Here is a 27779-nt window from a genome sequence, read left to right as displayed (position 1 = left end):
AAGATGGCACGAAACAAAAACAATGACCACATTTCTGTTTCTCAGAGTTCACAAAAACAAATTCTCCTGCTTTGAAAAAATCAAGATGGTCAAATATCTCTCAATAAATAACATACCAAATTACCTCCAACACTCTGATCCAACAACATCATACACTGAATTTACAGGATCACCTAGATCTACAATGGTAATGGTAATTTGACCCAATCAGTGGTCCACAGTCGGACGCTACAGGTTCTCAGAAGCTTGTCTGAGATGTGCAGTACCTCTATGGCTCCTCCCCTTTAAACATGTCGACATTCACGCGTCCATCTTCTCTACATGTTGGTGCTCCTAACGCTGTCCTTGTCCTGGCGGAGGCCGTAGAGCCACTTGATCACCCTGGCATTCCTCTCGATGACAGACACCCCGTACGGAGTCCGCTCCGCCACCTCCTCGTCCTCCTCCAGGTCGTCCTCCCGGCCGGCGGCCGCGCACTCGGACCCCGGCACGCTGGCGCTGCGGAGGCGCGCCACGGACACGATGTCGGATGCCGGCCCGGTCAGCGCCTGCAGCTCGGACGGGTCCAGGCCGCACAGGTTGAAGAAGCGCTCCAGGTCTGTCCCTGCCCGGGAGAAGCGGTCACTCATGTCCGACTTGGAGCGGGCCAGAGACGGGCGCTTCCTGGTGCTGGAGGTCGACAGGCGGGTGACGGCGGGGGAGGCGGGAGGGGGGAGCAGGGGATCCGCCAAGGGGAGGGCGGCAGCGGTAGGGGGGAGAGGAGTGGGCTCGTGTGGAGGGGACGGAGCAGGGACGGCTTTCAGCGGAGAGGGCCCCGGGGTCGCTCTGGGGCGGAAGAGTCGTGGGTGGGGAGCGGTGGCGCCGGCGGCGTGGAGCTGGAAGTACGGGTGTGATGGCGCCGCGGGCTGGAGGAGGGGCTGATGGATCTGCCGCTGGGGCCTGCCGGGCGGCCTCTGGCCCGGCCGGGCGCGGAGGGGCATGACGTCCACTCTGCGTACGGTCGCCGCGGTCGGAGAGCCGGCGGAGGTAGGGGCCTCCGCTTTCGCCGGGCCAGGAGCCTTCGCCCTCACCTTGGCGGGGCTGGACCAATCCGGGGACGGAGGGTAGGGGGTGGCGGCACCCTCCCCGGCCTCACCCCCGGCAGCGGGCAAGGGAGACGGGCAAGGAGAGCAGGCCGAGTGGCTGCGTTCAGACGGGGGGCATTCCTCCGGGTCTACGGCGGGCGACAGCGGCGCCTCGCTCACCCCGTTGATCAGGTTGCTCAGGTGTTCCAGGTCCAGCGGGGCTCCGCCCCCCTGGCGAGCGCTGGGGCGGGGCGGTGGCACCCGCCTGGTGGGCCGCAGAGCCACGCTCGACGGAGAGAGCAGGGGCTGGCGCGCGGCGGGCGGCGGTCTGACCGGCTGCTGCTTGGAGAGCGCCACTTGACTCTTGACGTACTTGGCCTTGTCGGCCTCCAGACGCTCTACGGCGCTCTGCTTGCGACCGCCTGAGGCCACCGCCGCCGAGGCCACCGGGGCGGACCGGTAGAACTCCGGACCCTTGGCGAGCAGGCGGTGGGGCGTGGGGGCAGCTTTCACCGGCCGTCTCAAGGGGAGAGCCTCCATAGACATTCTGGGTTGGTGGGGAGGAGGAGGAGGAGGAGGAGGAGGAGTAGTAACAGCGAGAGGGACGGCTTCTCCACGTCTTCTGTGTTCCTCTTGCTTTTTTTTGGGCCACTTATATCTTTTGGAAATCCATCGTCAGCGCAGGACCGTGAAGACCGTGAACATGTTAGAAGTCTGGACACCCTGAGGAAGAGGAAGAGAGAGGCACCATTTTGTCAACAACAACATGATATACACACACGCACACACACACACACACACACACACACACACACACACACATACACTCTCACCACGGCAACCTGGAAGTAGCCAAACATGATCTGTGACAGAATGAGACTATTCATGCTAGAGAACAATCAACATTAACACAGAAACGGTTTTACCACAGAAACAGGCCAAGCATGTCTCTCTTCAAGGCCTCCACACAGACACAGCACAGAGGTACTACTCACACTCTCAACCACACTAAGCTATAATAAGTGCTGAGGTTGACTTACAGCCAAAAGCTCCTCCCTCTGCACTCGGGAAACCTCAGGATGTAGCCAATCACACTGAAGAAATTATATATTCAAGGAGGAAAGAGGACGGAGCTCATTGGCTGATTGTCCCCGACACATTTGAACAATTACTCCCACCCATCCATCAGTCTCTAGACAGTCACACAATAAACGTGTTTTTCATTCACTGTGGGGCTCGTAAAAAGACAGACGGAGAGGAGAGCAACAGGGGGTGGGGAGCTACACAGCTGTCAACAAACTATTGTTTGGGGCGATACTCAGACAGAGCCTATCACACACAGCAACAGCTGGTAGTCAGAGAGGGGAACAATGCCCCTCCATCTTTAAATAAAGCTCACAGTTGCCAGGGTTTGTTTTGGGCCACCCTCTTCAATCTGCAGACCAGGGTTATTTAAGTCTGTCAGTCCACATCCTTTTGAACCTGTGAGTCAAGCGGGTGGTTATCACTCACTGCTTGTTCTAAACAGTAGGCCGGCAGTTCAGGAAGAATCCGCAGAACCTCGTCATTCAAGGGCACGCGCCGTTCCAAGGGTAGCAGATATTCCCATGGTGCCGTCATGGATTTGGAAGGGCTTTATGGCCGACGCGCGTCAGTTATATATCTGTGCTTAAGTGGAAAGAGGAGGTAGAGGGCTTTGTATCTGACGGACGCATTCCCAGCATGCTTCTCATTCCTGCTAGAGCCAGGCCTCCGAACCCCAGCAGAGGAGAGAGACACGACAACCGTCTACCTGCACCCTTTCTTCTTCCTTCTTCTGCATAGCCCAATCTCTCCATCTCTATGTGACCAGCCAGCCCCCACATGTGCTGTACAATCAACACCATCAACCAATCATGAGCTCAGACCGTTCTGCAGAAGGCGTCATGGCGTGTCTCTGTAGTACTATGGACTCAGAATAGCAAACAGAGGAATGTAAAGTGGTATGTAAAACGGATTAAAAATAAGTAAAAAAGCAAACAGATTCACACTCAGGGTCATGCCACTACACGTTCTGTTTTGGAGAAGGAAAGGCAAAGAACACAGGCTGAAACAGGAAGCTGGTGAAAAGACTAACTTACAACACTGGTGAATATCAGAGACTTGAAAACGCACACGTACACTCACACTCACAGATACACACACAAGCACGTATGCACAAACACACACACATGTGCGCGCGCACACACACACACACACACACACACACATACACACACACATACACAAACCTATAGAGAGGCGTATAGTCTTGCTCTGACAAGTTCAGGCCTGTCCTTCTGAAGGTATTGGTTTAGTAGGGTACACAATCAGACACGGGCCTTCCACAGCCATGAACAAACTTACCTTGAGAGTGTCAGCTGAACCCCCCCCCAGCTGTCCGGCTGAACCGTGGGCCCCTCTTCAGCTCGGGGCGCCACCACACAGGAGAACAACTGCAGAATGTGACTGTAGAGTGTGAATGTGGCTGAAACTGTAGTAAGCACTGGGAGCTGGAACAGTCTAGCCAAACCTGTTGGACTACCTCCTTGTGTGCTCCTCCTCCGCCCGCCCCTTGTGACGGCTCTGGCCAATCACTCCCCTCCCACACCAGGAAATAGACTAGGTTGTTAGGTCATGTGACACTGCTAACTTCTCTTCCTGTGGTGATATGACAGTTTCCCTTTTGTCCATACAGACAGCATGTTGATGTGTCAGACCATGGCACTCTGGATGTTGGTGAATGACTAATTTTCAAATTTGAAAGGAAAAAGGTTCATGCCAGACATCTGAATGATAATGACAGTCAGTGAACATATACCCCTTGGCCGGCCTCTTCACACACAGTAGGTAGTTGAAGTCCCATGTTCTTACAAACCAGGGTTTCTTTCTCACCATGCCACTGCAGTTACTGCTGCAATTCATGCCCGATACATACTGTCCACACTCCTATCAATGATTCACAACTCTAACCATGCTTTCCTATAGATAGTTAGTGGTTAATGTTTAACAGGGAGGGTTAGGGTCAGATCAGATTCATTCATGGCCCAGAACAGGACAGGAGAGTTCCCCCTGTGAAACACTGAAACACGCAGGCAGAACAAGAGGGCACTGTTGCTTCACTGAATTTATTGTCTCCATGTTCAATGCAATTTACAGGAATCAATTGTCCTCAGTTTCTGAAAAAGCACGGTTTCATTACGCGTTTTAAATCTTGACCAAAAATATACCTGAAGAAGGCCATATACATTGTATAGCCTATTCAATTGGATTTAGTTGAGCAAGTGAAGACATGGTGTGGGTGTTCCTATTTCCTCATATCTTGACCAAATAAAAGCAAAAAATGAAACCAACACCCAATAATACAAAAATAACACCTGATATTAAGTATGAAGTGTTTTTATCTGACAATCAGTAAATGTACATTAATGTTGTAGTGTTTCATCTGTTGACCATACCTTATGACACAACCACATTCACAGCTAGCGCATATATAAAATAAAATTACTTCTGTTTTTGTAATCATTTGTCTCCCCAGGCCAGAATACTTAGCCACAGATCTGTTTGGCTAAAATAATAACAACCAAACAGTACTTACTACCCAGCTGAGAATCATAACATGTAACAGTAGAAAAAAAGATATGCTATAAAAATACAAAGTCTGAGTCTTAGTTTTTGTTGGCCTTAATAGAAGGTGTTTGAAAGCAATGTGTGCACGTGTCAAACCGTGGCTACTTACTGTAGCTAGCTACCTACGTGTGGCTACATTTGGCCATTATATTTCCCTTCACTGATAATCCAGGTGAGGTTAGCGTCTGAGAAGGAGTCCCCTCATCTCCTCACCTTTGTCCCACGCACACGAGAACATATCAATCTGAATGTATGCCTACAGAAATGGTCAAATATGACCAGAGAGGATAGTTGTCTGACACATTCAAACCAGGAATCTTTTGGACAGCGTAACAAGAAGAGTGATTCTTCCTCATCTTCTCACACATAAATTCGATATAGCATTTATGCATGTGAACCTAATGTCAAACACAAAAAAATAACTGCACATTTGACTAAGAACATGGAATATTTTTTTACACTGTGCCGACACAGTCACTCTTTACAGCAAAAGCTTTCAGCTTCCTATGTCCATTACTGGAGTTCCATGTACGCATGTACATATTTCTGTGCAAAAAAGTGCCTGAAACAACATATGCAAACATAAAAGTTGGAAACAATTTTACTACGGATCACTACATAGTCACTGGGTTCTTGATAACGTACTTCGCAGTCCTTTAGCTTTGTCCTCAAATACAAAGACCGTCTCCGTTGGCAGGCGAGGCGACAGGGTTAGGAGATGGCACAGTTCTTGTCTTTGTCCTTCGCTCCAAGGCTGTTGGTCCTCCTTCTTCTCAAACTGTTCCTCAAACCCCGGTCCTTCTCCCCCTCCTCCCCGCCGCCCTCCTCTGCGTCTCCGTGGCATGCCGGGGGCCTGCGGAGCTGTGGGGGCAGCGGGATGGGCTGGCCCAGGAAGTAGCCCTCCTCCTCGGAGTCGGAGGACGACGAGCAGGTGGAGCAGGAGTCCTCGTGTTTGTACTGGGCCGGCTGGAGCGTGAGGGAGGCGGGGTCTGCGGCGGCGGGGGAGGAGCGCCAGTCCCTCTCTCCTCCTCCTCCTCCTCCTCTCCAGTCCAGGGCGTCCAGCCGGGGCCGGTCGCGCCGCGAGTGGCGGAAGCGTCTCTCCGTTCCCAGGTGGAGGGGCGAGTCCGAGGCCACGCGCCCGCGGCTGCACCCCCGCCGCAGACTGCGGTGGTGGTACGATCCGTCTGCGGGGGAGACACAATGTAGAGGACGACAGGTAAAGAATAATGTGACTTGAATACACATCTTAGCATCAAGGGAGGAAAACGGCTACATGTTTTTTCAGTAACAGGTCCTATAAGCCAGAGTGTGATGTCCCTTAAGCCAGAGTGTGATGTCCCTTAAGCCAGAGTGTGATGTCCCTTAAGCCAGAGTGTGATGTCCCTTAAGCCAGAGTGTGATGTCCCTTAAGCCAGAGTGTGATGTCCCTTAAGCCAGAGTGTGATGTCCCTTACCCAGCAGGTCCATCTGAGGGAGGACGCCCTTCTGGAGGCGCAACCTGCGTCCGAATCCTCCCTCCATATCCTCCTCCTCTCCCTGCTCCTCCTCCCCCTCTGCTCGCTCCTCCTCCTCCTCCTCTTCTTCCTCCTCCTCCTCCTCCTCCTCCTCATCCTCCTCCATAGAGTAGCTGCAGCTGATTGGCTCCCGGAAGCTGACCCTGGCAGTCCCGCTGCGACCTGATTGGGGGGGAGGTTGAGGGGCCGGGCTGAGCTCTGATTGGGGGAGATCCGGCGGAGTCCTGGGCGGTAGATCCCTGGACTTGGCGGGGAGAGGAGGCGGGGCAGGGGGCGGGGCAGGGGGCGGGGCGGTGGGGCTGGGCGTGCGGTTTCCCTGCGCCGGGGGTGAGACACTCTGGGGAGGGAACCCTGGGACACGGAGAGGAGATACTGGTGAGATCAACGGCAAAACAATAACAGAGTGGTGATGTGCGTCTGGTGGGGCGGCCTCTGTAGCTCAATTGGTAGAGCGGGTCGTTCAATGATCGAAGGGTCAGTGGTTCGAATCCCAGCTCTGACTGTCCACATGTCGAAGTGTCCTTGAGCAAGACACCTAACCCCAAATTGCTCCCAATGAGCAGGTTAGCACCTTGCATGGCAGCTACCGCCATTGGTGTGTGAGTGTGTGTGTGTATATGAATGGGTGAATGAGAGGCCATTGTAAAGCGCTTTGAGTGCCGCTAAGGTGGAAAAGCGCTATATAAGTGCAGTCTATTTACCATTTACCATTGGTGGTCCCGGCAGTGCGTTTCCCGTACCTTGCGTGACTTGGCCGCTCCTCTCCACCCAGTTCCTGCAGTCCGTGGCCGTCGACGTCCCCCTGGAGGTCAGGCAGGTGGGGGCGTGGCCGGCGAAGCCGTTCAGGTCTCCCAGGAACTCCAGGCTGTGGACCGGCTGCGTGACCCCGCAGTCCCCGGGGTGCAGACTGCCGTCGGGCCACGACGAGCCCCAGCCATTGGTTAAGTGGGGCAGGGGAGAGTAAGAGCCTTTGTGGTAAGGATGTCCGTTGAGCGGGGGAGCTCCATTTAGGGGTTGGGTAGAACAGTGGACACCTGTAAGGTGGGAGAGATGTAAACCATGTGTAAACCATAAGTAACCTGTGAACGTAAGTGGTCTGGATGTACAGGACAAATAAAGGCTAGGGCATCATCTTTATAACATGCCAATGTCCTCCTCAGTAGTACCTCTGTTTTCCACTACGGCGTGAATGCAGTTTTTCCCAGTCGCAGGGGGGGTATTAGCGCCCTCTGGTGGCTGTTGCAGGGAGGTGCACTGCTGGGGCTGCTGGAGCTTCTCCGCCACCTGGCAGCGCCGGTGCTGGGGGGGCTGGCTCTGCAGGGCCGAGTCGCAGGAGTCCGAGTTGTCGGGGTCCTCCCCCAGGGAGCAGGGCCGCGAGCAGAAGATCAGCCCCCCCCGCGGGAGGAAGGGCCGGCCCAGCAGGGGGAGCCGGCAGCGGGCGCAGCAGAAGCACGACTCGGCCGCGTGCCAGTGCTGGCCCTCGTAGGTCATCTGGCCCTGGTCGATACCTGGCGCACACAAGAGAGAGCTCGCTTTCACACACGAAGGTCCCCGTTGGTCCACGGATGACCGCTGTTGCGCGGGTAAACAATACTATAGTGCCTGTGGCATTATAAAACAATTCGCGCGGCGAATGTGGTCTTCTTTTGGTGGTTGGGACCACGTTTTCCCAGGAGGGTCAGGGGCACAGAGACAGACTATCGTATAACCATAACCAATATTGGGGGGCTGTGAGAAGTACAGTATGTGTACTGAGATCAGGCACCTTGTATTCATATTTTGCTGCTCTTGCATTTTAGCACTAGATTATAGCTCTTAGACACTTGTTTAGAAAGGAGATGCACTTGTGAGTTCAGGTGTGAGGTGTGTAGTGGACGGTAAACCCAAGTAAACCCAAGTAATCGACTGTGTTGATCAATGAGGGGAAACAAGGTTGGAAAACTCTGCATTTGACAGAGTTTACCCACCTCTGTATTTACTCCTACACCCCTGACTGTAATGTAATGTAATGTGATGCGTGTCCGCCAGCGTGTGTCCGCCACCCACCGATGTGCTGGCCGCAGGTGTCGCAGTACTCGGCGTAGAGCGACTCATAGCACGAGCAGCAGTAGGGACGGCTCTCCCTCATGATGTAGCGCTGGCCGCCAAGCGCCGCCTCGCACTCGAAACAGCAGAAGTGCTTCATGTGCCAGTGTCTGCCCTCAGCCTCCGTACACTCGTCCGCTAGGATGATCTGGAGGGAGGGAGAGACAGAGGGGGAGAGAGAGAGAGAGAGAGAGAGAGAGAGAGAGAGAGAGAGAGAGAGGGAGAGAGAGAGAGAGAGAGAGGGAGGGAGGGAGAGAAAATGAGAGGGGGGGGGAGGGAGGGAGGGAGGGATGGAGGGAGAGAGAGAAAAGGAGAGAGAGAGGGGGAGGGAGGGAGAGAAAAGGAGAGGGCGATGGAGAGAGAGAGAGGGGGAGAGGGAGGGAAGGAGGGAAGGAGAGAGAGAGAGAGAGAGAGAGAGAGAGAGAGAAACACATTTACCACAGCAGTAATGATTAATGAGTAGTGGGCATCCATTTAAATTCTACAGAACACTTAAAAGATTCTGAGCGTTCGGGGTCAAGGCCGGACACGTGTAATCTGCCTTCCTTCACCGGGCAGGCTTTGGCGCCCTCTGGGTCTAAAGGACAGAGGTGGGGGTCAGTCAGGTCAGATCTGTTAGTCTACCGTCGCTAATCTCTCAAGTGACACAGGGACGGGGTGTTAAAAACAAGAGTGAGAGAGAGAAAAAAAGAGAGCCGGAGAGAGAGCAGAAGAAAGACAGGAAAGTGGGGGGGGGGGGGCAGAGGAGATGAGACTGACACTAAATACACAAAACACAATGCCCCCCCCACCGCCGCCCAGGTAAATCAAAGTTAAACCCAGGGAATGCGTCTGACTCTGGGCCACTAAGCTCTTGACGAGCGACTCTGTCACAGGAGAGAGTGTGTGTCTAAGCCTAACCCCGGCCAACAGTCCCCCCCGCCCGCCCCCGCCCGCCACCCGGGGCACGGTCACCTCATCGCAGGCCTGGCAGCGGGGCTTCAGCCTCTCGGCGTGGTGCCGGCCGCAGTAGATCTGCCCGTCCTGGTAGAAGTAGATGAGGTCGACCAGCAGCTCGCTGCAGGAGGCGCACTGGAAGCACTGGGGGTGCCAGCAGGTCCCGTGCCCCGCCCGGCTGGCGAACACGGCGATGTCCCCGCCACAGATCTGCCTGCCGCACTGGGGAGAGGGGGGAGGGAGGGAGGGAGAGAGAGAGAGAGAGAGAGAGAGAGAAAGAGAGAGAGAGAGAGAGGGAGGGAGAGAGAGAGAGAGAGAGAGAGAGAGAGAGAGGCATAAACAAGATTAGACATCCCAAGGAGACTCCAAAATCCAATTCTGTTTGTTTGCTTTTAAAGCTACATGAGATAACTCAGCACTTTGGCAGCCCCTCGGGTCGTGATAAAATTGGCACTGCATTTTAAGGACCACACTTCCCACAATCCCCCACTCACTCGCTGTAATGATGGGAAAAAATTATAACAAACATGCGTGGCGCAGACTGGATTGGAAGATTTAGCTACTTTCTGGAAGGGTGGCTTCAATGCAGGAAAATACTGGTCTTCTTTCTTTTATGTGTATGTAGATTTCGTTTCGCGGGTCGAAGTGTTTGTCTTCCTGATATTGTGACACGCAAAACGTGTCACTTCCGTTTCCACCACAAGATTTCCCGCCAGTGTACTAGCCAGTACACCGAAATTCTAAAATAATAAATTCACACGTTCTCATGTAGTCTCATGTCACGAAAATGATTTTTGGGGTCTTGCTAAGGCCAATTCATAAACTAATAGCAAGTAAAGGTGAATATTGAACCATAAACTAATAGCAAGTAAAGGTGAATATTGAACCATAAAAAGTTCTCTCTCCCTGTTGCATATCTGGCCCGTATTCTAGCCCCGCCCCTACCTGCTGGCAGATAGCCCCGCCCCTTGCCCCGCCTCTACCAGCTGGCAGATAGCCCCAACCCCTTGCCCTGCCTCTACCTGCTGACAGATAGCCCCGCCCCTTGCCCCGCCTCTACCAGCTGGCAGATGGCCCCGCCCCTTGCCCCGCCCCTACCTGCTGGCAGATGGCCCCGGTCATGGTGACGGGGAACAGCCGGACGTTTCCTCTCCCCAGGTTCTCCCTCTTCCTCTGCTGGCTGAACAATCGCAGCTCCTTCTTCTCCTCCTCATCCAGGGAGTTACAGTACTGGGGCTGACACACACACACACATGCACACACACACACACACACACAGACACACACACAGACACGCACGTTGCCGAGTCAGATGATACGGTAGTAAAAATGACAGATTGGTCCAGATATCACTGAGTGGCAGTATTATGAGTGGGCGTTACCTCGCTGTCGTGCGCTGGCAGCTGGTGGAGGAGCTGTTTGATGCGGTACCTCTCTCCCGGACTGTTCACATAGGGAACCCTGTCCTCTGGGATGAAGCTGAAGTACTGATACACCTGCACCAGCACACAAGTGGATCAAGACACATTTATTTATCTCTTTTAGGTGTAATAAATCACTCTGACAGATTATATGTGTATGCTAATATGAATGTGTGCACATGTCATGAGTCAACATGTCATATAATGATCTGTGCTTGTGTGTGCGTGTGTGTGTGTGTGTGCGTGTGTGCGCGTGCACATGTCATGAGTCAACATGTCATATGATGATCTGTGCTTGTTTGTGTGTTTGTGTGTGTGTGTGTGTGTGTGTGTGTGTGTGTGCGCGTGCATGCCTGTGTGTGTGTGTGTGTGACTCCGCCGGTCGTTACCTGTTCAGGCTTCAGGCCGGGCGGGACCCAGGCGTACTCCTCGGAGGCGCAGCCCGAGTCGTCGTCGGAGATGGAGTGCCTCTGGAAGTCTGACACCAGCTTCATCATCATCCTCTCCAGCTGGCCCGGCACCGCCCGCACCGCGTGCTCCTCACGCACACACTTGCAGTGCACACAGATCTTCCTGTGTGTGGACACACACACACACACACACACACACACACAGACAGATAGACATACACACACATGCACACAGGGGGATTACATTACAGTCATTTAGCAGATGCTTTTATCCTAAACGAGTTACAATATTTGCATTTAACGTAGGTGTACTACTACTTGTCAGAACTCAGAAGTGCATCTTCTTGTAAACAAGTGACTAAGAGCATAATCTAGTGCTGAAGGCAACGTGAAGAATAGCAAATTAAAAAATGTGAGCCTGTGGCGAAAGATGGGCAGCGACTCTGCTGTCCTAACATCAGTGGGCAGTTCGTTCCACTACTGTGGGGCCAGGACAGAGAGAAGAGTTGCAACCGGTTTGATCGACCACAGGGACCTCTATCATCAGTCATCAATCATCATCATCATCATCAATACCTGGGACCATCAATACCTGGCAACCTGGAGGGAAGGAGGACGAACCGCCTCCATGGGCCTGGTCAGTTTAGCCTTTTCACCCCGGAGCTGATCCCTGGGGTTGCCAGGTATCTGAACCTACCCTCATCTTTGAAGCAAAGCAGATTCTCTACTGTGTGTAACAGTAAGATCACACAAGTCCACTCATAGTGAATCATACAGAACCACATTGGACCATAAAAAACGTACACCGCCCATGTATCATAAAAATACACGTGTCATAAAAATACCACCAATTACAACACACACCGATTACAACACACACCCACGCCACACACTCACCCTGTCGTCATAGTGCTTTCGCCTATCAACCCCTCCCACCCCCCCGCCCACACACAGACATTCTTCACTGTGACACAACACGGCCCCCCGTAGCCCAGCGGTGCTCGGACGACAAACAGCTGTTGCTCGCCGAAGGGGAAACGACACGGGGACACGACAAGACGTGGCCCGACGCAAATACGCAACTCTGAGCGGAGCGCCCCTTCCGACGGCCTAACGGGCTCGTTCACGGAGCGGATTACTATCGGACAGACGCGGCCGGCTGAGCTAAGTGAGGACATCTCCATCTGTGATTACCTCGACTCCTTCACGGACTTCTGCAGAGGAGAACTGAACCCGGAGACGTTTCTGGAGACGTCGGACATCCGCCGTGACTAACCGACGCCCGCCGTCAATCTGCATCAGGACCGGAACATCCCTCCCCTCCCCTCTATTCCACTCCGCCCAGCCCGCAGGAAACGAGGTCACTGGCATTAGCCTGGCTGTCCCATGGCAGTTAGGAGAGAGCGAGGAGGAAGATGGGTGGAGAGTAATCCTCCTCTCCCTCCTCCTCCCCCGACTCCCCTCGGATTTCCTCTCCTGCCTAGGAGGGTTCTCTGATTGGGTGAGAGTGAGAGTGTGTGTGTGTGTGTGTGTGTGTGTGTGTGTGTGTGTGTGTGTGTGTGTGTGTGTGTGTGTGTAAGACTGCATAAGCGTGTGTGTGTGTGTGCGTGAGACTGTCTAAGCGTGTCTGTGTGTGTGTGAGACAGATTTCTGTTGCTCATGTGATTGTGTTACAACCCCTGTGTCTCAAGGTCAGGTCCTCAACCACAGCACCAATGCTATACACACACACACACACCCTGTACAGTATGCACATCGGGGGTTGAGGGAATCTGCATACACAAACGCGCACACACACACACACACACACACACACACACACACACACACACACACACACACACTCACACAACCGATCACCCCTCCAGAGACCAACACTTTCATGTTGATAAACTCCCTCAATCCCAAAATCCCAACATCTCCCAGGAGGCCTCCATTCCTATTCCCTCCCTGCTACAGTATGAAACTGAAGGTCGATCCTCTCCTGTTGACCTATTTACGTGTAAGTGTGTGTGTGTGTGTACACTGGTTGAACAGGGGAAAGCCAGGTCTAGAGAGGAGAGAGAACCCAGCCCGACCAGGAAACAGCTCTCTCTCTCCCGCCATGACCGTGGCGTTGGGTTCCTGTCCTCTAGGCGGAGGCTTTCATGGCCGCCGTGGCTCCTTATTTGGCCGCGGCTGCCGGCTGGTCCAGTATAAATAAGGGTAAACACAGCGGCAGGTCACCTCAGGGTAGGAAAACTCGCTGGCAAGACAAGACAAGATGGCCACAGCTGTTTTGTCTTCAGTGTCTGCGTGTGTGTGTGTGGGGGAGACACAGTGGTACACTGGTTGTCATGTGAACATTGCAGATGGCACAGCAGTATGCGTCAGCAGCAAAAACTTTACAGATGTACCATGCAACAGTGGTAGCACCCCCCACACACACACAACCCCCCTAACCCCCCCCCTTCCACACACACACACAACCGCCCTAACACTCCCCCCCCCTCCCCCACACACACACAACCCCCCTAACCCCTCCTCCCCCTTCCACACACACACACAACCGCCCTAACCCCCCCCCCCCCACACACACACACAACCCCCCTAACCCCTCCTCCCCCTTCCACACACACACACAACCGCCCTAACCCCCCCCCCCACACACACACAACCCCCCTAACCCTCCTCCTCCCCCTTCCACACACACACACAACTGCCCTAACCCCCCCCCCCCCACACACACACACACAACCCCCCTAACCCCTCCTCCCCCTTCCACACACACACACACAACCCCCCCCCCCCCACACAAGATCATCGCAAACAGCAAAACAGCACAGGTTACTGGGCTAGCTCAGGTCTGCCACCTCTGACGTGAACTGAGTCACAGAGAGTTATGGTCAGGGCTAGGCATGGGAAATGCTTTAGACGTGTTAAAGAGACACTTCTAAAGCATTTCCCATGCGTGTTGTAATGTGGCGTATGAACTTCAGTGAACCACAGGTGTTTTCCCAGACACCTCGCCACGGTGAGACAGCCCAGACAGGCGTGTCTGAGCCCTGGAGGCAGGCTGTAGTAGTATAGATACTGAGAGGATGTATTTATATCCTAAGAGGACGGATGTGGACGGTGCCACCCTGAAGCCAGCACCCAGCCGCCGAAATGACCAGCGCCCCAGCAGGGGGCTTATCTCTGATCTGCGGCCGCCCCGGGGGGTAATCCGTGCTCCGCCTCCTGACGCCGGCGCCGCGGTAAATGTACGTCACAATCAGCTGGATGGAAATGGCGGGGGGGAATCTGCTGTTGTTGTTCTCGATGCTCCCCTTCTGTGTGTTTACATGTAAACAGCGACGGCGGGCCGTAGATAATCCCGCGTGTGAGAAAAAGACTGATGGGGAGGGAGACTATCCTGATAGTCCATACTAACGCATATCCTCCATTTCCTGACATATAGTATTTACTGTACGTCACTAGTTAGTTGTCAGTGTTAGTTGTTACTGGAGGTAGCCGGCAGTCCTGCTGACAGTCTTCAGTAGCCTGGCTCCAGCCCCTGAATTAACATTTTTCTAAATGTGATTCAGGACCTGGAAAGGCTCTCGTCCGGAGAGATTTCTGAGTTGGAATTCCAACCAGGCCAGTCAGCGTCCTTTGAATGTGATGACGGAATTAAACTGCGCAACGTGATGGGTTAGGGGATGAACTAATCGCTGAGGACTCATTCGGCAACGCTCATCTCGGAAAACGGCTGCAATGGGAGCCTGTTCAGACTGAATAAAGAAGTGAAACAAAATGGCGATTCAGTCTGAGGCTCAGACTCTAATTATTCATTAGCAGTATTGTCAAAAACTCTCCCTCTGCTTCCCTCACAAGACCAACAGAGCAGAACATCCACCAATCCTATCTACTACGATATCAAAATAAAGAAACAACTATGCACATTCCTTGTATGGTACACTTATCATCATAAGTGATGACATGTTAAACTCCACATCAGTATGATCACTGTCCACGTTTCTTCAGCAAAATGTGAGTTTGGGGTTTCCAGTCAACAGAACCCAACATGAAAACCGTACAACACAGAATAAAGGAGGAAGTCGGACTGTCCAGCGTTACCTCAGGTCATCGTCACAAGGCGATCCATGCTGGCTCTTCAACATCCTCCCATCCGGCCCGGCGCTCTGCTGGAGCGGCTCAGGGTTCGGACCCCTCTGTCAGATCCAGCGGTCAGTCAGTGGCCTGCGTGACGGGCTGGCGGAGCTGCTGGTCATTCAGAGGCAGCTCCTCAGTGAGGGTAATGGGTTTAAGACCCTGTGTGTCTCATACACCCCCCTCCCTTCCTCCCCTCTCTCTCTCTCTCTCTCTCTCTCTCCATCCCCCACTCTCTCCCACAGCTGATGGTGCGGGCCCTAACAATAGCTGTCTTCACCCACACACAGCACGCAGCCTGCTGTCAAAATTACACACGCCAAGTCATAGTGATAACGCACAGTGCCCCTGGAGGTCTGAGGAACGCCAACGCTCAAACTGGAACTCAACACGGCGCTGATGCGCAACAGATGACAGCGGACAAATCAGCGCTCTGATTGGAAATGGCAGATTGTGAATCCGTGAGTCATCGTTACATCGCGTGTCGTTCCTCCTCAAGGTCATTCAAATCAAGATGAGCAAGCGCGAGAGGACGTTCCCCGGGCGTCGCTGTGTGGTCAGAACAGTGGCCGTGTCAGAGAGCCTCTAGGCCTGACCATGGGCAGAAGTCACCTATCATAACCGCTCGGCTGACCCCCCTGTCAGTCACTCAAGGATAACTGTCAGGCAAGACGACCCCACTAAAAAAGAACCTTTGTCCTTCAATCTGTGTCGGCTCTCCTCGCCTGTCAATCTTTCTTTTATCTCTCTCTCCTTAACATCTCTGTTTTTGTCTCCTCTTCCTATGTTCACCACTCCGTCAACACCCACACAGCCCTATTCAGGACCTGTTCCAGCACTGTGCCGTCAATATGTAGTGCGTATATGACAATAAATAGTTTGCAATTTTATTTGAAAGGAAAATGACACGGTAAAAGCGCTCTGCAGTCACCTTGGTGGGATATATGAGTTGAGTACATGTTTAGCCTGTCCACCCAGTAGTGTGTGCACTGCTAGCTTACAGTGTTAGTCATGATGTAGGGTTGCAAAATTCCAGGAATATTCACAAGCTTCCCACGGTAATCAATTGGAATTTATGGGAATTAACAGGAATAAACTGGAAAAAACAATGTATTCAGATGAATTCCCATAAATTTCCATTTTTTTCCCATAAACTTCAGGAATATTGCTGGAATTCTGTAACCCCAGTCGTGAGACGGTCCCCCTTGGTGAAACGGTGTGTCCTCCTGCCCTGATCAGTCCTGGCTGAGCGTGAGCCGGCTCGGTGGCTCGGTGGCCGGGCGTGTGGCGCCGCCGCTCTGGTGGGATCCTCCTCCGGGGGGCAGATGGGACGGCGTCCCAGAGCGCTCCGCTCCGTCACTAATTAGGGACTGAGTAATCACCCGCCCGCCCCTCCCCGGTAATTGGGGTGGCGATTCCGAGCACTTTCGGAGCGCGGAGTGGACCTGTGGGTCAGAAGTAACTCGATTGCCCATCGGCTGGGGTGCTGCTGGAGCCATCTGCCCTCCCCCCCCCCCCCCCCCCCCCCCCTCACCCTCAGCCCGGTCTGAGAGTGGGCGGGGTGGAGATGGATCACTTCCCTCTCGCCCGGCCCTCACAGGCCTAGGTGTGACTCTGAATGGCTTATTAAAGGAGATGCAATTTGCCTTGACTCTGGGGGTCTTTGGGGCTGTGACCCCCCATAAATCTCTATCATTTAGTCGTTCTGCCCCAGCAACACATTCCTCTCTCTCCCTCTCTCCCCCTCTTCTCTCCCTTTCCCTCTCCTGGAACTGATAACAGACTGCAACATCAAAACATTATTTCGCTTCGGAGCCCAAACTCCCCCTCTCCTCTCGGCCAAGCCCAGCTACGCTCAACAACCTCACCACACAACAACGACCGGAGGATAACAGATACCACAGTTCGGCGTTCATGGTAAACAGATTTATATGGGTGAGCATATCAATATGATGATGTGATCTGCTTGTGAACGAAGTTCAGCTCAGTTGCCAGATGCTCCTGATTAACTCCCTGACTTCAAAGCCCGTCGTCTTGACCTGCACCCCGAGGACACTACAGCCGAATCGTTTGATCTCTTGAATACGATCCCCCCCCACCCCCTTTTCTTTCAGTTTGCAATGAAAATGCATTATGTTGCTTTATTCTTTCAATCATCTAGATGTGGTCGGCTTCATCCCCGCAGGACCAATCTGTGTTTGAGTACGCTAGCTGCAGTCTTTACCCAGACCCCCTCTTCGTTCTGCCAAACCTACCGTGAAATCCAGCTACAGTTCCACTCATGAACGCGGCCCTTAGAGACAGCTAGTGCAAGCTGAGTCAGGTTTGTATCGGAACGCGAGAGTTACAATCTAGCAGCGAACCGAGGAGCAGGATGTTTTTTAAGTGACTCCACATTCAGGGCCCTATTTAGTTAACCCTTCACACGGCTTTATAAGTGAGAGAAGATGGTGAAAAACAAAAAAACAAGAGTGAAGGAGAGAGAGGAATGGGGGAGAGAGAGAGAGGGAAGGAAGGAGGGGTGAGAGGGAGGAGAAGAGGGGAGAGAGGGTGGGAGGGTTCCAACTCTACCCCAGTAGTAGGAGCAGAAAGGGCCTAATCTTATTAGGGTGACGGACAGGATTAGGCCTCACCAGCAGACCTGGCCGGCCGGACACATTAGGGAACAGCGGGAGGGAGGGGCGTTTGGGGAGGCGGGGGGGCTCATATTGGGGGGGGGGGGGGGGGGGTGTTTGGACACAAAAGAAAGAGGGGAAGAGGGTTAGGGAGAAAGTTGTGGAAGCTCAGGATGACATTTGACATCCCAGGACCAGAACGGGTTGAGAAACATCCAAACAGATTAGACGTGTTAGGGGGTACGTTGTAACGTTACTCCACTTGAGTAGGCTGCCTGAGACAAGAGCGGGAAATAATACTATGCCTAAATACACACACACACACGCATGCACACACTCACACACCACCCCACAGACAAAGACTCACTTCTACGCCCTGTGGAATTCCCCTCGTGCCTATATTGCGTTGGTTCCAGTAGAACGCCCGGCTATTTCATATCCTATGGTGGTGTGTGTATGTGTGTGTGTGTGTGTGTGTGTGTGTGTGTGTGTGTGTATGTGTGTGTGTGCAGGACTAATTCAAGGCCACTTAGCAGAGTGATCTCTAATGCTTCCATTTAATGCACACTCCATCAACCTACTCTCCTCACCATCCTGTGTTTATTCAAATACAGTACCTCCCATGGTAAATGGTAAATGGTAAACGGACTGCACTTATATAGCGCTTTAATCCAAAGCGCTTTACAATGGCCTCTCATTCACCCATTCACACACCAATGGCGGCAGCTGCCATGCAAGGCGCTAGCCTGCTGATTGGGAGCAATTTGGGGTTCAGTGTCTTGCCCAAGGACACTTCGACAGGTAGTCAGGAGCAGCCGGGATTCGAAAACATCGACCCTACAATCATTGGACAACCCGCTCTACCTCTTGAGCTATACGGCCTCCATCTGCGGCCACATTAAACAGAAGTCTTATTGAGGAGCTCGGCCCATCCAGCGAGGACCGTATGTCTCTGGCATTAACTTCTCCAGCAGTATCAAATGGAATCATTCACCGCATGACTAATGGTAATCCTTCAACCCAGAGAGGCCCTTTGTGTCGGCCGTACGTAGATAATGTCCGTTAAAACAACACACAGCTGCTCTCGGCGTATGCTTAATGTGCCCGGGTCTCTCCACAGTCCAGAGAGTACGCCATCGCTGACCTTCACGTTCACGTAGCTGTGAAAGAGATCCATCCGGATTTTGTCTGACCATGGGTCACTATATCCACTCTGGACTTAAACACAGTTCTCTGGCCTAAACTGCTCACCGAGTGACCCTCTCTCGCTCCACTCTGACGTGAAAAACTGGGAATCTCAACTGCTGGCTGCACATATTCAAATGTTTTCACAGTTTCTCGCTCCCCTGACATCAGTATAAAGGCAGAGTTCACAGGAGAACTAACCCACCTATCTAAACTATGAACATGCCCATAGGAGAAACACTAACATACTGTACCATACTGTGATGGAGGAGACTAAGGGGAGTCAATGTGTGGTTTAGGAAGGCAGCAGGTGACGGAAATACACTCGAGTAACGCAGTAGACGTGACCAGGGGGCTCATCGGAGCTAGAAAAGGAGAAGGTTTAAGGTTTACCTCCATCCATGCATGCGGAAGCCTGGACACTGGTCTCCACAGCGCGTACAGGGCTGGCCCCGGTCTGGGTCCTCCTCCTCCTGCTGACACACACACACACACACACACACACACACACAACAAGTAAGTCAACTATCTGGAACACCATACACCAACACAGTAATAGCCTCCATACATAGATATTCTAACGGTCAGCAGATGTACTGTAAATGTCTGTGCATCCCACTGCAGTGGAGAGCAGAATGGACTCAATCCCCCTCTGCCAAGTGCTCTAGAGCCTCTGAGTGGAACGTGCGTTTCCATAGATTATTCTGGGGCAAGTACAGTCAATTTATGGATATCCTGAATTAGAAAAAAGCACTTGTGAAATGTGTGCTTGAGTTCTCACACACATACATGCCTGACTGAAGTCTGACTGCATAATACATAGGATGCTTGTTCGGACAAGACTTTACGACCACCTGGAAACCATACTCCTAATCTATACTATGCCTATGGCAGAGTGAAAACGGAGAAGCATATACTAAGAGATGGTTTAATACATCAAAAATACCTTTCTATGTGTGTGTGTGTGTGTGTGTGTGTGTGTGTGTGTGTGTGTATACATGTCTGAGAATGTCTGGGACCGTTTAAGCGAGATCTTAAAACATACCTTTTTAACATTGCTTTTACGACGTAGCTTTACTTGTTAATCTGATGCTAATCTAATGTTTGTTTACTTAATATCCTAGTGTTTCTAAACTTGCTTCTCTGTTTTTATAGCTTTTATTCTAATTTACACTATCTTTAATTTTTTATTATTTAACTTTGATTGTTTCTTTTAAATCTATTCTCTGTGTTTTTATGATTTTTGTTTTTATCCATCTCTTTTATGGAAAGCACTATGTGCTACATTAATTTGTATGAATAAATATACACATATATATATATATATACACATACTGTATGTGTGTGCATGCCTATACATCATACCATTGAATCCTCTACCTGGGAAACAGGGTCAGTGTGTATACTCATGGTTCTGTGCAAACTGTCAAATGTATGTTTGGGGGTGTATATCTATGCATGTGGGAGGTCTGTATGTCTGTGTCTGCGTGTGTCTGTCTGTGTGTGTACATATCTTTGCATGTGGGAGTTCTGTGTGTATCTCTGTGTGTGTATGTGTATCTGTGTGTGTCTGTTTATCTCTGTGTGTGTATGTGTACCTGTGTGTGTCTGTGTATCTGTGTGTGTGTATCTGTGTGTGTATCTGTGTGTGTGTGTGTCTGTGTGTGTGTGTGTGTGTGTGTGTGTGTGTGTGTGTGTGTATATGTATGTGCGTGTACATGCGGCTGGGACAGCTAGTCCATTACCCAGTCATGTGTGTGTATGAGTGTGGCAGAGAGGATTAGATTTTGAGCAGCGCTGCTGCTGTGTGGAGGGTTTAGACAGGAAGCTACAGATGATGGACAGCATGGGGCTAAGCTCTCCTACACAGCAAACAGCAGTGGATCCAGGATCCTGCCTCAAATCGCTACAGCTCCTGAATGTGTGTGTGTGTGTGTCCAGCGGACTCTCTTTTCAGAGACAGGAGGAAGGAAGTGAAGGCAGGAAGACAGCAGCACCCTTTCCTCCTCCTCCTCTGTGCTGCAGTCACTCTGTCTCCACTTTCCCTTCCTCTCACACCGCCATCCTGCCTCCCCAACCAGCCCGCCTCGGTCTCCAGAACACCTCCATTACGCCTCCCCTGCTCTCTCTAACCTGCCTCTTCTCTCCACGTCGGCCTCTTTTCTTCGGCTGAGGCGAGGACACCTCTGTGATTCACCCCGTCACCCGATCCTACTTTCAGTTGCTTTCTTCCACGACAATGGAGTGGAGTGCACTCCTCTTTCACTCCACAGAAAGGCCTCGGCCTGCTGCCCTCTCTTCCAACAGAGAGAGAGAGAGAGAGAGAGAGAGGGAGAGAGGAGGGGAAGGACATAGCGGTTCCTAAAACAATATTTGCCTGGGATATGGCTGGAGAGAGACAGCCTGGGATACTGCTGGAGAGAGACCGTGAGTGAGACAGGCAGCCGCTGTCATTCAGGCAGGACTGATGAGCGGGTCACTGCTAAAACCCTGACACTCCCCCATCAGCCATCTCATCAATATCTCTGACACACACACACGCGCACATGCACGCACGCGCACACACACCAATAAACCAAAGCCATGTGATCTGGGAGGACACCTGTGCATACCTGTTCGGCTGTGTTCTGATTCTTTCAGCTCAGTGTCTACAGAGGGTTAACTTAACACTTCGTTCTCCCACCAGTATTCACATCAAGCTAGTTTTCACATTTGAATTTTTATGGACAGTTTACCCGAGGTTATGATGGTAACGGTGCTTCTGCTCATTTGTATGCAGTGTTCCATTTCAGCACACACCGTCGCACACTTGGGAGGCAGGTGTAACTTTTGCTCTCCTAACTATGCAATCTATGCCCTAGTAACTGCTTTGGAAGTTCTAGCATGTTCATTGCATTACAATGAGCTTGTCTCACCGAGGACATGATGATATGTCCCTTCTTTCATGGAGCCACGTTCAGTGGGACATACGGGAATAACTCCTAGTTAGGTTTCCTGTGGCGTCATGAATAAACGTGAAACATAATGACTCAAACAAAAAGCTCATGATGGTGGGAGGTTTTGTTTATGAGTTTGGCGACAGCACCAACATCTTACCACAGACACACGATATAGGAACATTACATGACACAAACAGCGTTTTACTGCCATTGTCTCTGACAGAGACGCATATGCATGCTCACACGCAGACACACACAGTACACACACACACACACACACACACACACAGGCATCTATGTCTGTGAGGAGTAGAACTGGTGATAAACAGCTGCAGTAGACGGAAATATCACCTGGGATTTGCTCAAACCTGCACTGCACCGCAAGCAGAAGCTTCACGGTATATATTAAAATCTACCAGTAAAGACTGCCTCTTCTCACAAACACAAGCCTCCAGCTTTCTAAATACAGCGAAATATCTTTTTTTAATTGTTAAAAATAAGGAACATTTTGACTGGGCTTGACTGAATCCTAGCCCTATCCTTCCCAGGTAGCAGCTCTCTTTCCTCACAAGCTTCCTCAGCTCCCAGAGTGACGAGGCCACGGACCCGAGAGCTGCAAACTCTAATCTGTCTGGCCCCACGGTAACGCGTTCACACACTGTGGCTTTCATTAGGCCTTCTCACACAGAACACACTCGCATTCACTCACAGACGTTGAACTGAGAGTGAACATACCGATCGCCCCTCACTTCCCTCCTCGTTGGCTTTCATAAGGAGGCCTAAACACACACAGGCTACTCCTCGCACACGCTAATTTTCTCTCTCTCTCTCTCTCTCTCTCTCTCTCTCTCTCACACACACACACATACACACACTTCTACACAGTGAGAAAGTTGACTCTTTTGTCTCCAGGGAATGTGATCCATGGTAACACGTGTGCTTGAGCAAACAGTTAGTGCAGCCCGCATGCCCTCTGACAGACCACTGATCCCTGACTTGTGCAAGAGAGCAGCTCTCCACTGGAGCACGGCACTCAGAACAGGCCCAGAGAGGGAGGGGGTGGAGGGAGGGGGGGATAGAACAGGCCCAGAGAGGGAGGGGGAGGGAGGGAGGGGGTGATAAATCCAGTGAAACACTGCTGCACTGGGGAGGGGCACAATCGTGTTGTATTGGAAAATGGAGGATTAGGAATTCTGAGAGAGAGAGAGAGAGAGAGAGAGAGAGAGATAGAGAATGAATAAATGCATGAAAAAGAGTAAATGCATGAGGTTTTTTGAAAAGCAGCTAACAGAAGCATTACATAGCACGATGCAGATACTAAGAAAGATGTCGTGATGATGTATAAGGCAGTACTACTACATGACATGTTTGAGGAGAAGACTGTTAAAGCCTATCTGTGAAATCTGTGTGCTGACATTGTCAAGTTCTCTCTGGTGGAAAACAACTTTCTGATAAAAGTAGGTATTGGCCATTATTTACTTACATATATAAATGTATGTATATATACACAGTATACACACATACACAAACACACACACTTTTTTCTCTTTCTTCCTTTGCCCTGAATATTGTTAAGAGTGGGAGGGGGTGGGATGTCTGTTTAATGTATGATTATGTTCAATGTAATGTAAAAACTCAAATTCAATATGGGATAAACTTGAGTTCGTAGGTGTCGAGACTCGCGAGTCAGTCTCTAGACGCTGTGCTCAAGGTGGAGATCTCAGAAGTCTGGCATGGCGAGACTAGCAGGCGTCAAACACGATTGTGGCTGAAGCTTACTGTACATAAATCATGAGAATGTTCGGTCATCTTTGTAATGCTGTATTAAGATGATGAAACAGGGTCAAACCTCATCCCCAGGATTTTCCTCAGAGAGGAAGACTTGGCATGAGGCTTGTCCCATATGTAAACCAATCCAGAGATGCTTTAAACCCGCCAAGCTGGTTCTAATTAGCACTGCATGGCGCATTCAGGCTGGATAAAGCTCCATACCACTCTAATGACAAACAACTATGGAAAAACATATCAGCATAGCAACCTTACAGTATATGACAGCTGTATGTACACAGTACCTATTATGTTATGTGGAATTATGGTGAAATTCAACTAGCATGGGCCAGATATGAGCCATATATGTTTGAGAAGGAGGATGGGAAGTCATGGCAGTCAGGTTGAGGTCACGTGTGTGTTTCATGTGTTTCCTTTCAGCTCACTGGAACAAGTTTATGGCCCAACAAAGGGTTCACCTACTTTCTTCATCAGGGGATGTGATGGGTGGGGTGGTAGATTGGAAGAGAGTTGTAAAACTGTGTGTGTGTGTGTGTGTGTGTGTGTGTGTGTGTGTGTGTGTGTGTGTGTGTGTGTGTGTGTGTGTGTGTGTGTGTGTGTGTGTGAGGTAAATAGAACAGTCAAGTTCACAATGGTTCTGTTTGGCATATTCCACAAAACAAACCTCTCCACTCCAGTTTGTCTAACTCTCAAAAGCAGCCCAGCATGTGTATGGTTTGCTCAGGTAAGCTTGAACTAGAGACTGAACCTAACTCAGTTCAAAAACTCATGTGGTAAAAGTTATTTACTTAAACTATTTTTAGGACAAAGGGAAACTATGACACACAAACACCTCCCTGTAATTACCAACCGTGTCTGACCCTGATATCAGGTATATCTAAAAAGCTTTTTCGTTATCTAAGAGCAGCTATCACATCAGATATTCAGGGGTTGTTCAGTGAGGCCTTTGTGTGGGAACCACAGTCAGAGTAGTGCCCCAAGTTACATGACATCCAAGGTAAACTGAAAAAGACAGTGTGGAATAGCAGAACTACATCATTGTTTAGATAGGAGGTCTTGGGAGCACACTGTGTCATCAGTGCGCATACAACAATCTCTGAGTGAGGCACATAAACGCTCAGTAGAGTAATTCAGCAGAATGAGGTGAAGTGTCGAGTCATGCTACGGCTGACAGGTTTGAACATTAACCCAGAAAAGGTCAGAGAGGTCACGGGTGTGTGCAGCCCTGGCATGCTGGGTAGAGAGGTCTTTCAGCACTGGACAAGATCAAACAGACAGACAGCCTGCAGGCCAGACAGCCTGCAGGCCAATCCTCTTCCCCTTCTCACGGACATATATCTTCTCTCTGGGATACAAAGAACATTCCCATCCCCACTGAGGTATGCAACAAGGTGGACAAAATATTGGTCATAAAGTTAGGCCCTTGTGTGGCTTTTAGATGCTCGATTGACCTGTGTGTTTTAACCTAACTGCATCTTTTGTACAAGGAAAGCTTCTTGCTTTCTGAAAACCGATCCCTTCTTTGACTGAAAGTCTGCTTATCTTAAGATAATAACACATCTACAATGACTTCTGTTGGAAAATCCCAGGGTTGTATAGCCTAGTCAGTTGATAGTAGCCTATAGACCCCTTCACTTCATATTATGTCCACAGACCATCAGTCAGTGTGTGGCGAGTTTCAGCTACAGTTATAATAGTCCAAGTCTTCTAAGAGAGACAAATGTTTCATATGTAACAACAGCTAAAGTACAGTGCACTCTCATTTGCTGTAAGCACTATCTTCCAAACGTGGATTTAAGGTATTGACTGAACAATCAGATGGCACCAGACCAATGTCAACCCATTGAAATAGCCAATTCACTTAATGTATGTATACTCCTGTTCAGTTATTTATTTAAGAAAAGAAAGAAGCCATTGACTGAAGGTATGAAAATGACAAAAGCTGCGAGAATGAGTATGTATTTGCTTGTTTAAAACCTACAACGCCCCAATCTGCCGCCCCCCCAACCTGAGCAGGTAATGGCTATGACGTAGTCACCCTGTGCTTGCCCAACGGCATCCAACTTGAAAACAAAGAACGGAGTTGTTCAGACTCAAATTGAACAAAAGCAGGATTGCCCATTTGTCACTAGGCAGGGACATATTCCGACTAAAGACAATTAGAAAATGTTCTAGGTATTATAAACACTCCTACCCCCCCCACCCCCCACACACACACACACACACACACACACACACACACACACACACACGCACATTGAAGTTACTTCGCATTTGTAACGTAACGACAAACAAACACGTTCCAAAATGGAAATGAAAAAGAGCTGTATCCCCGAACACTGGTGTGCCTGTAACCACCTTCCGGGACAGTGGTGTTGTAACGTTAATTTTTTTGTCTACTTTACTTACCGAGCGATTCGACCGCCGCTTTTTAGATCCGCGCGTGAACATGTAGGCAATTCCAGAAGCCGCAGTTTAGAAGCGTAACTTTGTTCGTAGACAGACAGGGTTGAATGTACCCTAATAAGTTACGTGGGGCATCTGAATTTAACGTATAATAAAACTACATTTTTCTTTCAAGCATTGTCCTGAACTCTGTGGCTTTCCAACTTCCAACCCTCTCCATGGACTTTTACGCACGGGCGACTCGTAGGCAGGCGCTGAAAATGACTGACGCATGCGTAAGCACGTTACACACCTAACCTAACTTTAATACATCCATGGTTCGTCTCTACAGAGTACGGAAGTTTACAACTGTACAAGTCTACAATATCATGCACTTCCTACGGCTCGGGACGGTGCCCCTCTCGAGTTAAGTTTCTCATCGGCCATCTGGTAGCCTGCCATGTTACACCGGGAAAACATTCTGTGGGAGGAGTCAACATGAGGTGCATCGAACAATATGTAGGCCTACAGTAACATAATTATAGGGCTCCTCGTGGTTACTGTTGGCTATTGGAATGTGCATATAGCCTATCACAAATTAATTAACAAACAAATCCGTTTAACATTATAGGCCTACATCGAACTGGCTAGGGTAGCCTGTTCTCATGATCTCCAGTCACCTGAAACAAGCAGACCACATCAGGATTAGTGTCGAAATTGTGTTTATTCTCTACATCTGAAACTGGATGATTATATTTCTAACCATTGGCTTCGAACGGACAGTTTAAACGGACACTGGGTGGTGACGTAAGAATGTGTTTTAATCAATTTAGGCCTAAAGATAAACGCGTATGCTACTGTAATTGTAGTCATTTATAATCTCAAAAGACAGAGCAGTGTTTTATAAATAAATAAATAAAACTATATTAAATTGCAAGATTATCCTGTACCATTCCAGTACTAGTGATGGCTCGGTGGTAGGCTATGGAGTCGTGTGTAATGGCCTGGGCATGAGGATGGTAATAGTGCAAAGAGAGGTTCAAATGTAACTATTAGCATTAGTCAACGGCTACATTTCTTATTACAGTTTAATGTCAACTAGCTATAGTTACTATACTACTTACTATAGCGGTAATTCAAGATTCAAGACCCGTTTTTGGGGCGGGGCTGGCCCCAGCCCCTAGAAATTGGTTTGTCCATCACTCCCTCCCTCCGTCCGTCCATCCGTCAGGTAAATGTTGGCCTGCATCTCTCTGTTGGTACCACAAGAGGCAGTAGTCTGTCCACAACACACATCTTCACAGGGTTGTGGCTGGATGGGGTACAGCTAAGGAGCCATTGCTTGATGAGACATGATGAGAATATCCTGTTAAATTATCTTCGGAGATGCTGCCAGTTTTAACTGTAACGCTCGTCACGACTTGTTTTCTCGGCTCAGCTAGCTCTGCAAGTCGTGAACAAGATGGGAGCCCCCTGTGTAACTAAGTGAAACTTTAGTAATACTGTTTTATTAACATTTCTGTCTCATTAAATCAATCGTACACGCAGTATTCCCCAAATGTTATCTGATGACATGTGTGTGCCTCTATGCGCTAAATACCGCGTAGTTAGTGTTAGTTAGTTAGTTAGTTAGTTAGTTAGTTAGTTAGTTAGTTAGT

The 27779-nt window shown here is 50.4% G+C and overlaps 2 protein-coding genes across 3 annotated transcripts; both read right to left on the bottom strand.

Annotated features, from left to right (window-relative positions):
- Positions 1-48: 48 nt before the first annotated feature.
- On the bottom strand, positions 49-3576 carry fam110a (family with sequence similarity 110 member A). The gene is made up of 2 exons (XM_084436207.1): positions 3450-3576; positions 49-1787 (listed from the first exon to the last, which is right to left on the bottom strand). The coding sequence occupies exon 2, from the start codon at positions 1608-1610 to the stop codon at positions 318-320; it is 1293 nt and encodes a 430-aa protein (XP_084292333.1). The 5' UTR covers positions 1611-1787; positions 3450-3576; the 3' UTR covers positions 49-317.
- Positions 3577-4225: 649 nt separating this feature from the next.
- Positions 4226-26524, bottom strand: prickle3 (prickle homolog 3). 2 transcript variants are annotated; one of them, XM_084436389.1, is made up of 11 exons: positions 26146-26524; positions 19403-19485; positions 11058-11241; positions 10630-10743; positions 10346-10483; positions 9266-9469; positions 8273-8459; positions 7393-7734; positions 6928-7260; positions 6167-6577; positions 4226-5896 (listed from the first exon to the last, which is right to left on the bottom strand). In XM_084436389.1, the coding sequence occupies exons 1-11, from the start codon at positions 26185-26187 to the stop codon at positions 5424-5426; spliced, it is 2511 nt and encodes an 836-aa protein (XP_084292515.1). In that variant the 5' UTR covers positions 26188-26524; the 3' UTR covers positions 4226-5423. The 2 variants fall into 2 exon arrangements, with proteins under 2 accessions (XP_084292515.1, XP_084292516.1); XM_084436390.1 differs by having other exon boundaries at positions 6967-7260.
- Positions 26525-27779: the final 1255 nt, after the last annotated feature.

Source organism: Borostomias antarcticus, assembly GCF_949987555.1.
Source record: "Borostomias antarcticus genome assembly, chromosome: 3".
Classification (NCBI taxonomy): Eukaryota; Metazoa; Chordata; class Actinopteri; order Stomiiformes; family Stomiidae; genus Borostomias; species Borostomias antarcticus.
This window is presented reverse-complemented; position numbering and strand designations above follow the sequence as displayed.